The sequence below is a fragment of the Octopus bimaculoides genome, chromosome 3, assembly GCF_046866305.1.
Source record: "Octopus bimaculoides isolate indiv1 chromosome 3, ASM4686630v1, whole genome shotgun sequence".
In the NCBI taxonomy this organism is placed as follows: Eukaryota; Metazoa; Mollusca; class Cephalopoda; order Octopoda; family Octopodidae; genus Octopus; species Octopus bimaculoides.
The window spans coordinates 67,206,181-67,218,593 of NC_142930.1; the positions used below are offsets into that span (position 1 = coordinate 67,206,181).

The following is a 12,413-nucleotide window of genomic DNA, read 5'->3' on the forward strand; positions in this document are numbered from 1 at the left end:
ATAAATATAACTTGGCTTGTTTCTTTTGATGGGAATTAATAAAATTCTTTCCTTTTGCATACATAGGACATAAATGTGCATTTACATCAATTCTGTATTCCAAAATAAATGAAGAAATTCTGAATTATATCATACTAAAAGAAAAAGAAATCCTTAATTAATGGGTTCCATTAAAAACTTTATATTGTGTATTGTGATGTTAGTTTGTAAACTGTTCTATTGTTCTTGATAAGAACAGTTGAGTATTCAGCTCTGAAACAATTCATCATCATCATCATCATCATTTAACGTCCGCCTTCCATGCTAGCATGGGTTGGATGATTTGACTGAGGACTGGTGAAACCGGATGGCAACACCAGGCTCCAGTCTGATTTGGCAGAGTTTCTACAGCTGGATGCCCTTCCTAACGCCAACCACTCAGAGAGTGTAGTGGGTGCTTTTACGTGTCACCCGCACGAAAACGGCCACGCTCGAAATGGTGTCTTTTATGTGCCACCCGCACAAGCCAGTCCAGGGGCACTGGCAACGATCTCGCTCGAAAAACCTACAGGAGCCAGTCAGGCGGTACTGGCAACGGCCACGCTCAAAATGGTGCATCTCATGTGCCACCCGCACAAGAACCAGTCCAGGGGCACTGGCAACGATCTTACTTGGCTTGCCGGGTCTTCTCACGCACAGCCCATTTCCAAAGGTCTCGGTCCGTAGTCATCGCCTCGGTGAGGCCCAATGTACGAAGGTCTTGCCTCACCACCTCAGCCCAGGTCTTCCTGGGCCTACCTCTTCCACGGGTTCCCTCAACTGTTAGGGTGTGGCACTTTTTCACGCAGCTATCCTCCTCCATTCTCACCACATGTCCATACCAGCGCAATCGTCTCTCTTGCACGCCACAACTGATGCTTCTAATGTTCAGCTTTTCTCTCAAGATACTTACACTCTGACGGGTATTCACATTGACATTACACATCCAACGGAGCATACTGGCTTCATTCCTTGCGAGCTTACGTATGTCCTCAGCAGTTACAGCCCATGTTTCACTGCCATGTAGCATGGTTGTTCGTACGCATGCGTCATACAGTCTGCCTTTTACTCTGAGTGAGAGTCCCTTTGTCGCCAGCAGGGGTAAGAGCTCTCTAAACTTTGCCCAGGCTATTCTTATTCTAGCAGCTACACTTTCAGCGCACCCACCCCCACTACTAACTTGGTCGCCCAGATAGCGGAAGCTATCGACTACCTCTAGTTTTTCACCCTGGAATGAGATAGAAGTTGTTTCCTGTTTGTTTGCAGTCTTTATTGCACCTGAACATCTGCCACAAACAAAAACTAACTTGCTAGTTAACCTGCCTTTGATGTTGCTGCACCTCTTATGTGTCCATAGCTTGCACCGGGTACATCTTATAGAGTTACTACCTACTCCTTTTCTACATACTGAGCAGGGCCATCTACAGGACATAAATGTGCATTTACATCAATTCTGTATTCCAAAATAAATGAAGAAATTCTGAATTATATCATACTAAAAGAAAAAGAAATCCTTAATTAATGGGTTCCATTAAAAACTTTATATTGTGTATTGTGATGTTAGTTTGTAAACTGTTCTATTGTTCTTGATAAGAACAGTTGAGTATTCAGCTCTGAAACAATTCATCATCATCATCATCATTTAACGTCCGCCTTCCATGCTAGCATGGGTTGGATGATTTGACTGAGGACTGGTGAAACCGGATGGCAACACCAGGCTCCAATCTAATTTGGCAGAGTTTCTACAGCTGGATGCCCTTCCTAACGCCAACCACTCAGAGAGTGTAGTGGATGCTTTTACGTGTCACCCGCACGAAAACGGCCACGCTCGAAATGGTGTCTTTTATGTGCCACCCGCACAAGAGCCAGTCCAGGGGCACTGGCAACGATCTCGCTCGAAAACCCTACAAAGGCCAGTCAGGCGGTATATATATATATATATATATATATATATATATATATATATATATATATATATATATATATGTCTGTACGTATTGTCGTCGTCGTTTAACGTCCGCTTTCCATGCTAGCATGGGTTGGACGATTTGTCTGAGGACTGGTGAAACCAGATGGCTACACCAGGCTCCAATCTGATTTGACAGTGTTTCTACAGCTGGATGCCCTTCCTAAAGCCAACCACTCATTGTTCTGTATAACTCTTTTGTAATTGTTAACAGATATACAAATGGATGTTAAACTCTTATTTTAGTGGAATGTATCATTATCATCACTACTCTCATAGCTTTTTCTATCTCCTAATATAATAATGAGTGTAGTGTTTTTATATATTTGTATATATATATATTTGTCCAAAAATCACAGAATAGGAGGGAGTAGGAGAAAGAGTAGTATAAGTGAAGGGAGAGGAGAGAAAATAGTAATTCAGTGAAGAAGTAGTGAGAGTAATAGCCATGACTAAGAGGGAGTGAGAGAAAGAAATAGTAATGAGAGAGAGGAAGTGGCAGAGTGTCGTGTATCTTCTACTAGATGTTGTGTTTTTCTCTGTCACAACATATGAATGAGAAAGGAAGAGGTGAAAAGAAATCAAACAGCGTTTCAATTCTGTGTGAGTATATGTATCTGCATGTAAAAGGGAGGTATGTGAATGTTTGTGGTGTGTGTGTGTGCAATGGAAGTGGGATGGTGAGCATTTAACGCTGAAAAGAAAAATCAAACAGCGTTTCAACTCTATGAGTATATGTGTGTGCGTGTACAAGGGAAGTATGTGATTGTATATGTGAGTCAGTATTCTTTCAGTAACAAGCAATGATCGATGTCACATCTCAAAAGACAACCTCTAAATAACATTGACAAGTGTATTAATATGAATTACCAAATCAACAAACTGACTAGTTATACTTCTCTGCTTCATTATATTATGAAATTTTTCACCATATTTTAGAAAGTATATGAAACACGGCAGAGGTAAAGGACATGGACCCTTTGGTTTTTTTTTTTTTTTTTTTTACAGAAACCCACTTTTTCGACTGCAGAGATTCCGAATCTGCAAAAAGAATCGGCATTTCAAAATTTCAATCCTGCCCTCACTACCCCCTCCCCCTTTTTTTGCTGAAATGTGTAGAAAAATATGGAGATTATGATTCTGAAAAAATTTTTTGTAAAATTTCAATTTTCCAAAAAAAAAAAAATAATGAACACCTCTCCCCTCCATCAGTGCATCTGTGACAGAAAGTGAACATGTAGAGGTTGAGTCTCTTTTTGAATTAAGAGAGGTATGTAAAAATTAGTTTTTTTGAACACACACACACATACACACACCACAACATTTAAAAAAATTTTTCTTGTTTGGCAATTTGTATTTAGAAAGTGGATCTCCGGTTTGGCTGTTGTTTCTAGCTTGTCAGACTTTCCAGTTGGAGCATACTTAAAAATTGAAGATTTTGAAAACCCCAAAAACATGTTTTCAAAATTTTAATTTTCCCTCTCTCCACTCCTCTGGCAATGAAAAAATGGAGTGGGGGAAGTTAAAATTTTGAAAACGTGATTTGTCATTTAGCTGCTGTTTCTAGCATGTCGAGTTCTCTGTTTAGATACTTTTTATGTCTGCTATTTTAGCAGGAGGGGAGTGGTGTTTATTCATTACTATTTGTTTTTTTGAATAATTGAAATTTTACAAAATTTTTTTTCAGAATCGTAATCTCTGTATTTTTCGATGTATTTCACCAAAAAAAATTTCTAAAAAAAACGAAAAATTGGGTGGGGAATAAAATTTTAAAATGCCGATTTTTTTTTGCAGATTCGGAATCTCTGCAGTCGAAATAGTGGGTTTCTGTAGACCCCCCCCCCCCCCCACACACCACCAAAAAGAACCCTGAAAGGGAATGCAATCCATGTCCTTTACCTCTGCCTGAAACACTTGCCTAAATATTTTGACCCTTCATATAGCTGTCATGTTAGAATACCTTAATCTGCTCTCACCTAAAAAAGGGAGGGTCTAGCAATCTGAAATGAGAGAGAGTGAATTAATTTCTTATCTTCTAGGATTTACCTAGATTGCTTTAATTATTAAACATTGTTCTCAATGAGCAGTTGATCATAAAAACATCATCAGCATCTTATGTTTGTATTCCATACTGGCATGGATTGGAGGATTTGATAGTATGCAACAAGCCAGAGGACTGCATTGGGCTCCAATGTTTGCTTTGGCATAGTTTCTATGGCTTGATACCTTCCTAATGCCAAATAGTTTACAGAGCATATTGGGCGTTTTTTTGCATGGTGAGATCACTGAGTAACTCACAGTAAGTGGGGATATCATATTGAGGACATGACTGTGTGCCAGATGTTAAAGTATGATAGAGGGACAGGAACACGTGTCTATAGAGAAGGTAAATGGTTACTCCAGCTGGAAAAAGAGAGAGGATGGTAAAGATGAAGTGTCAGGGCATACCTTCAAGTAAGAGGAAGATGAATATCAGTGAAATGGAACAGTGGCTCAGACAGGGGAAGTGGGTAAGTAAATTTATGAGGATGTGAAAGGAGAATGGTAGATAAATTAGAGATGGGGATAGAGGTGAAAGCAGTGTATGGTGAACACAGGTGAAGGTGTGGTCAGTGGTGAATATCAGTTGTCATTGGGGTTGGGCAGGTGGAGGAAATAGGAGTGGGTCAAAGAGGTAGTAGGGCTATCATTTGACAGAACGAGAGGGTTTACTAGGTGAAAAGAGTGGGATGAAAAGAGCATGCAGTGGAACAGTTTCTCTCAGTATTGTTTCAATTCCTAAATTCCTTGTTACTAGGTTGTCGTCGTCGGAGACCAGAGCTCTGGAAAAACAAGTGTTCTGGAAATGATTGCCCAAGCTAGAATATTTCCCAGGTTAGTTTTCTTTTGCTTTTTCTATTCTATAATATACTTAGTTTTTTGTGCATTCTATATTTGTAAAGATAAATATTTTTATATTTGTTTCTCTTAATCTGCTTGGTTAGGATAATGCTGCAAATTCAGTTTTCTAGACACTGAAGGAAAGTAGAATGAACCAAGGTATTATGTGACTTGGCTTAGATTTGAATTTCGTTTTGTTTTACAGGACATCACCAACGAGTGAAAAATACATAAATACAGAGACAAGTACGGGACAAATTACCAAAAGAAGTCTAACCCCTCCTCAGTTGTCGACTGTTAATTACTACCTATTTCGAACTTTCAATGACTATAGTAACTTCCAGAATGACATAAACAGCAGCTTCTAGAAATTTTAAAGCTATTTCTGTCTGTGTTTGTCCCGTACCACCACTTGATAACTGCAGTTGGTGTGTTTATGTCCCCATAACTTAGCAGTTCTGCAAAAGAGATCAATACAATAAGTACCAGGTTTTAAAAAATAAGTACTAGGGTTGATTCATTCAACTAAAAATTCTTCAAGGCAGTGCCCCAGCATGACTACAGTCAAATGATTGAAGCTAGTAAAAAGATAAAAGATACCAAATGAAGTTTGGTGACTGTTGAATGAAACAAATAACTGATTCTCTTTCTCGTGATTATTATATGAAGATGTGTGGCATAGTGGTTTGGGTATTGGGCTCACTATCATAAGATCAAGAGTTCAGTTCCTGGGCTGGATTGTTAAGTTCCTGTGCATTGTCTACTTGAGCAAGGCACTTCATTTTGTGGTGCTCTCTTCTTCTCAGCTTTAAATGCGTACCAGCTGATTGCTGGTGCAGCTTTCTCTCCCTCTCTCTCTCCCCAGCTATCACATCCTTGACGTTCCACTGAGTCAATGGTGAGAAAGCCAAGTTAGTATCTGTGACTGTTTGTGACTACATAGGCACCGTGTTAACTTGTTTGTGAATGATAGCTAATCTTTAAGTTTTATGTGACCTAAATGATACATCCATCTACTCAATGAAATAGTATTTATTCTGAACCTAAATAACCTTTTATTGTTTCATTTATGTTGTGTTTTTCTTTTTCTCTTGCTCTGTCTGAATGTATTATAACAACATTTAATGTATTAATTTACAGAGGCTCAGGAGAAATGATGACTCGTGCACCAGTAAAGGTTACTCTCAGTGAAGGCCCATATCATGTAGCTCAGTTCAAAGACAGTACTAGAGAATTTGATCTCACCAAAGAATCAGATGTGAGTAGATAATTATACTTTGATGTTGCTCTTGTTAAACCTGAAAGAAAGAAATGTGAAGTTACTCTGGTGGGAATTGAGCACAGAACATTTACATAGATCTTTTTTTACCTGTTTCAGCCATTAGACTGTGGCCATGCTGGGGTACCATTTTGAAGAATTTTTTAGTTGAATGAATCGACCCTAGTACTTACCTTTTTAAGCCTGGTACTTATATCAATTATCTCTTTTACTGAACTGCTAAGTTACAGGTACATAAACACACCAGCGGTGGTGGGGGACAAACACACACACATTACAGGCTTCTTTCAGTTTCTGTCTACCAAATTCACTCACAGGGCTATAGCAGAAGAAACTCATCCAAGGTGCCATGCAGCAGGACTGAACCCAGAACCATGTAGTTGGGAAGCAAGCTTCTTACCACATGACCATGCCTGCACCTATGTTGAAATTTATAGTTAATCTTTCCTTTGTTTCTTGATTGATTAAAACATTTAATTATTATTGAAATGTTATAAAAAAGACAAAATATTAATTTGTAATTAAAAGAAGAATTAATATGTTGTATGGTATAACAAAGTGAACACCTAAATTTCTGTTTAAAATTTATTTTAGTTGGTTGCTCTCCGCAGTGAAATTGAAGTTAGAATGAAAGGTAGTGTAGAACTTGGACAGACTGTCAGCGCCGAGGTAAATTCTTTATTCAAATTTATTTATCTGTATTTTTACTAAGACTATTTACATTTTGATGAATTATGAATTTATCTGGCTTAAGCAAGCTGGAAGTGGTAAAGCTTGTCTTTTACTTGTTAACTGACATGTCGTGTTGTTTGGTTTTGAGCTAAGGTATGATATGGCAGATGCAGTGAGATAACCACAGGAGAACTTGGTAAAAAGGAAGCTCCTATATTTCACCTTTATTGACCTGTGACAGCAATATGTAAATAAATGGCTTGTGATGACCATTCATCCAAACCTAATTCAGGTATGTTGTTAGCAAGGTGAGAACTAACTCCATATGAACAAGGAATTTAGTGTGCATGTAGTCATTCATCAGGACTTGGTTCTCACTACTTTCCTGTTGATTATTAATCTTTAGGTTTCCCAACCATCTGAAAATAATAAAAAGCTGCTTTGTTCAAATGGAGCTGCTGGAATGGCCCAGATCATGAAGCACTGACTTGTTTGCACTCAGCTACCCAACTTTTGCAGACTCCAATAGAAAAAAAAATATCTGGAGAGGTGAAAAGCTGCTATATGATTACTATGCTTGCTTTCAAGAAACAAGAAGGCCATGACAGAAAAGTAAGATCAGCTGTCCATGGGAACTTCTATATACTGATGACTTAGTTCTCCTAGCTGAATGTGTTGAAGAATTATAGAAAAAATTCTGAACATGGAAACAAAGCCTAAAATCAAGAGAACTAAAAGTGAACCTAACAAAGATAAAACCTTTAGTTAATGGGAAAGACATGAATCAAGAATGATACCATGTGGTATAAAGAAAATGTAAGCTTTCAAGTTGAACTGAGAATATTTTCAAATGCTTTACACAGACTTTAATATAGTGGAGATATCTGTCCCTTTAGAGCTGCTAATGTGTTAAAATTGATATTAAATGATATCCAGAAATAATCAGAAAGGACTATAATTATATTTTATAGAAATAGTCTTTCCCAAGCACTTAATAATAAAGCTTTTTAGCTCTATTACTTTTGCTTAATATAGATTAAAATAATAATCTACAGCTCAAATATTTAGAATTTTGGTTAGTTCTAAAGTTTATTAAACTATTTTTTTATTTTTCAGTGTATCTCAATGACAGTAAAGGGTCCTGGACTTCAAAGAATGGTATTGGTTGATCTGCCAGGTGTTATATCGGTAACTTATCATTTTTCTCAACAAAATAAGATAATTATGTTTTTGAAACCATGCTTCCCTGACGTACAAGTCTTATGAGCTTCTTTTTTCATTTTACTTTTAATATTTCTTGAACAAAAGTTGCTAAATTTTCTGTTCTCCACGTTCAATGGTTTAATAATATTGACTGTAATTCTGACACCAATTTAACTCTCTTCATCCTGTCTTACATATTTCATCTATGGGATCTGGTTCTTCACATTTACATCTGACTATTTCCTTCCAGATCATGCTTGATTTACCTCTTCTTCAGTCACCTTTTGTATCTGCTTACAGCACATTTTCCTCCACAGTGTGTCATCTATATGCATTATATATCCACACTCAAATAATGTGGGAGCCAAGCAAAGAAAATATTATCAACTGATGATTGTATTTAAAATTAGTGGGTTCCAAACTCTTTATTTAGAATAAATTAAAACTTATCTGCTCGTTAGAATCACAGTTCTGGATACTGTTGTCAAAACTTTCAAGTAAGCCACGACACTGCCTCTATAACGAGAAGAAAATCAAAAGAAAAGTGCTACTGTCTCAGATGTGATGATGGTGCAAGAATTGTATGTTGATGTTGGGAGTGAAGTTTGTTTGTTAGTCAGTGTGATTAATTGTATTAAGGGATATGTGTATGAACGCTGTGTGTGTATGCATATATATATATATATATATAAATTGTAAATCCAAAAAATAACAGCAAAAATACAAAGGATTCTGCGGTACACGTGTTTCAAGCTTTATATCAGTGTATAATTTACAATACAAAGCTATCTTCAGCCGCAAAAGTATTTCTCTCCCAGGAAATTACATCACATCGGCATTAAAGGAGGAAGAAAGGTGTGATATAAGAGGTGAAGATCCTTTCGGTATTTTGTATAGTACTATACCTCGTATAATTCTCAATTTACACATAATTTCTTCGGTCCTCCGAAAACCGTCCATACCTTGCCACGATTCAGTGTGTAGTGTATGTGTATATATATATATATATATATATATATATATATATATATATATATATATATATAGAGAGAGAGAGAGAGAGAGAGAGAGAGAGAGAGAGAGAGAGAGAGAGAGAGAGAGAGAGAGAGAGAGAGAGAGAGAGAGAGAGAGAGAGAGGTATAGATACATACACACACATGCATGTACATATATACACATACATGCACACAATCACTTACAGTGGAAATTAGAAGCTATCTATTATAATCATGGATTTATTCATTAAAGTGAATTTTAAAATATTATCCACTTATAAGAATCAGCAGTTCAGGTATTATTACTTCCTCTATGTAATGTTATCAGTTGTAGTTATCTCACTTTTTATTACTACCAGTTTTGCATGCCCTGACATACATCCTTTAATTAAACAGATGCTGTTGTATACTTTAAAAACTGTTGAAGACATAGTTAACTGAAATATTTTGACTCCATAAAAATCATTAAAAAATTATAACTTTCTGGGAAATTGTAACAATGTAGGAGAACTGTAAGACTGAAAAGAAAATAGAAAAGAAATTGACATGACTTCTTATTTTTCTGTAATACTTAATTTTTGAATTAGACTAAAGAGTTTTATTAATGAGATAATATTGGCCTCTTTACCTAAAGCTTATGAATTTTTGTCCAATCATTGAGGTTAAGTAAATTTCTTGCTCTAGTTTTGAACCCTTCATGTTCCAATTTATCATTTTGTACAACAATAGCTGAGTGGAGTACTGGACTAATTGCAAATATATGATTAGGTTTGAATTTTTATATAGTTATGTGATTAAACTTCTTAAATGTCAACGAAAGAACAATTGTTAAAAGACTTAATGTCTAGCATACATATTTATCAACTGCCAGAGCTATTTGTTTTTCAGACAGAAACTTTTGACGTAGCATCAGGTACAAGAGAATCTATTAAAAAACTTATCTCAAGTTACATGGAAAACCCTAATTCTATTATTCTATGTATTCAAGGTAAGCAGTTATCTTGAAATCTATTTATTGATTTTTACTGTGAAACAGATCGTTTCTATCAATATCGGCTTTCATTTAATTTGTATTTGCAATGCATATACATTTGTGTATGTAAATTTGTGAAATGTAATGAATCAAAGTCAAAACAATATTTGGAATCAACCATTTTCATTAAAACATATAGAGACATGTATAGCACAAGTGTGTCGTTTATAGTGCTGAGCAGAAAACCACTGCATTAGTATTCTACTCTGAAAAAATCCTATGAATATTACTACAGAATCCTCAAGTGGTCATCTATATATTTGTATATTACTGTATGTGTCTATAAAAGGTATTTATGACCTTATTTATATGTGTGCTCTTTTTTCTTCCACTATTCTTCATTCTATCTTTTTGTTGCCCCAAATTTAACAATTATTTTACAAGGCAATTAAAATTCTTTTGGTGGGGTGTGTGCATGTATTCTAAAGTAACATTAAAGTTATTCCACAGATCCCTTTTGCACTCAGCTAAAATAGTTTAATTACACTATAGACAAACTGCATTATTTTTTTCTTATACAACTTATCAATTCATAATATCAAGTATTTCGCAGAGAAAAAAAAATTTCAAATCCACTCATTGCTTCATAATCGTCTCATTTTAATCTTTTAATCCACAGTCAGCTTTCATAAATTATGCATTAATTAGTATAAATTATTTAATTCTGTCTTCTTCCTTTGTATAAAATTATACACACACTTCTGTAATTTTAGTGTTGTGTTTACATGTCTCTATTGCAATATAGTGTTGTTATTTTTATTAAATTTCTTAATATTACTTTGAAGTTTTGGCACAAGGCCAGCAATATTGGTTGATCAAATCAGTCCCAGTGTTCAACTGGTACTTATTTTATTGACCCCCAAAAGTATGAAAGGTAAAGTCAACCTTGGCAGAATTTGAACGCAAAATGTAAAGATGGATGAAATACCGCTAAGCATTTTGCCCAGTGTGCTAACAATTCTGCCCGCTCGCGGCCTTAACGTTCTTGATATTAACAATCAAAATATTATTACTTAAAATATTATGCTAGTATGGGGTAGGAATTCACAAATTCTCTTCATTTGAATATTTTTAAAGCAATTGTTTCTACAATAGGCTTTCCTGCCTTGTGTTAACCATGAACATTTTGGATGCTGGAATGGCTCTGTGGTTAAGTAGTTTACCTTTGCAACCATGTGGCTCTGGGTTTCATCTTGCCATGTAACAAACCAAAAGGGCCTAGAAGGCTGTCATGCGCACACACACACACGCACGCACGCACGCACGCACACACGCACGCACGCACACACGCACGCACGCACACACGCACGCACACACACACACACACACACACACACACACACACACACACACACACAGTGTTTGTGTATTTATATTACTATGGGATGAGAACCAGTGCCTTCTAACAGAAATAGCTTGTTGTTGCTGTTTTGTTGAGTTGTATCCCTTTACGCCAATATCTCTTTTGTATTTCACATCTCATGAGTATGAGGAAATAAGTACAAGGCAAAGTATAAAGTACTGAGATCTATATGTTAATATAAATAAAACCAACATCATTAGAATCCTATGACTAAAACTGTGAAAAACTAAAAGAAGAACATGGTAGTACTTTGGGCAGAACATAATGCATTGTTTTCACTGGTATAGCTCAAGTGTGTACTGCCAAGGGGAACCGTTGAGTTTGCCACCCACTATGCAGGCTTACACAGTTGGGCCAAAAGTGCCATGCCACCCTCTATAAAAGCATTGCCTGGAGCAGAGTGCCCATCACCCCCACCTAGGCACACTTTTGAATGTCTGTAATTAATAAATACCAACAATACAATGGATTCCATTGAATTAAGTTTAACTCTCACCTATCATAACCATGATATTTCTGTTTAAATAAGAAAGTCATTATCGAATTGATTTTATTTTTTCTTCTCTAATAGATGGTTCCCTTGATGCTGAACGAAGTAATGTAACAGATCTTGTCAGCCAGATGGACCCAAATGGCAAGCGCACTATTTTTGTGTTAACCAAAGTAGATATTGCTGAGAGCAGCCTATATAATCCTCAGCGGGTAAGTTTTCATTCATAAAGTTTCAGGTTTTTAAAACTTAAGTTCCCAATGTTTGTAATTGTGTTGTGACATCAAGAATAGAAAAATGAACTTTTTTTAATAATTTTAATTCTTGTTCAGATAACTTAATTATAGTTGATCTTTTTTCTTCTAAAAAACAATTAGGCTTATTACATATAGCCTTTTAAAGCTTTCTCAAGTTAGTGATGTTACCTTAAACATCCATAAGGAAGGTGTTTCTGTAGAACTAAAGTTCAAGGGTAGAAGTATTGGGTGAACTGTTTAATACAAGTTTGAAAAGC

The 12,413-nt window shown here is 36.0% G+C and overlaps 1 protein-coding gene across 6 annotated transcripts in view; it reads left to right on the forward strand.

The window, feature by feature from the left end:
• Positions 1 to 12,413, forward strand: part of LOC106875919 (dynamin-like GTPase OPA1, mitochondrial) — a 77,926-nt gene that overhangs the window by 28,784 nt on the left and 36,729 nt on the right. For all 6 annotated transcript variants that reach the window (XM_052966380.2, XM_089349161.1, XM_052966381.2 and 3 more), the window contains 6 exons: positions 4,782 to 4,858; positions 6,005 to 6,122; positions 6,738 to 6,812; positions 7,932 to 8,003; positions 9,902 to 10,001; positions 11,981 to 12,111. In XM_052966380.2, the coding sequence (XP_052822340.1) occupies positions 4,782 to 4,858; positions 6,005 to 6,122; positions 6,738 to 6,812; positions 7,932 to 8,003; positions 9,902 to 10,001; positions 11,981 to 12,111 (573 nt within the window). The remainder of the gene's footprint in view (positions 1 to 4,781; positions 4,859 to 6,004; positions 6,123 to 6,737; positions 6,813 to 7,931; positions 8,004 to 9,901; positions 10,002 to 11,980; positions 12,112 to 12,413) is intronic.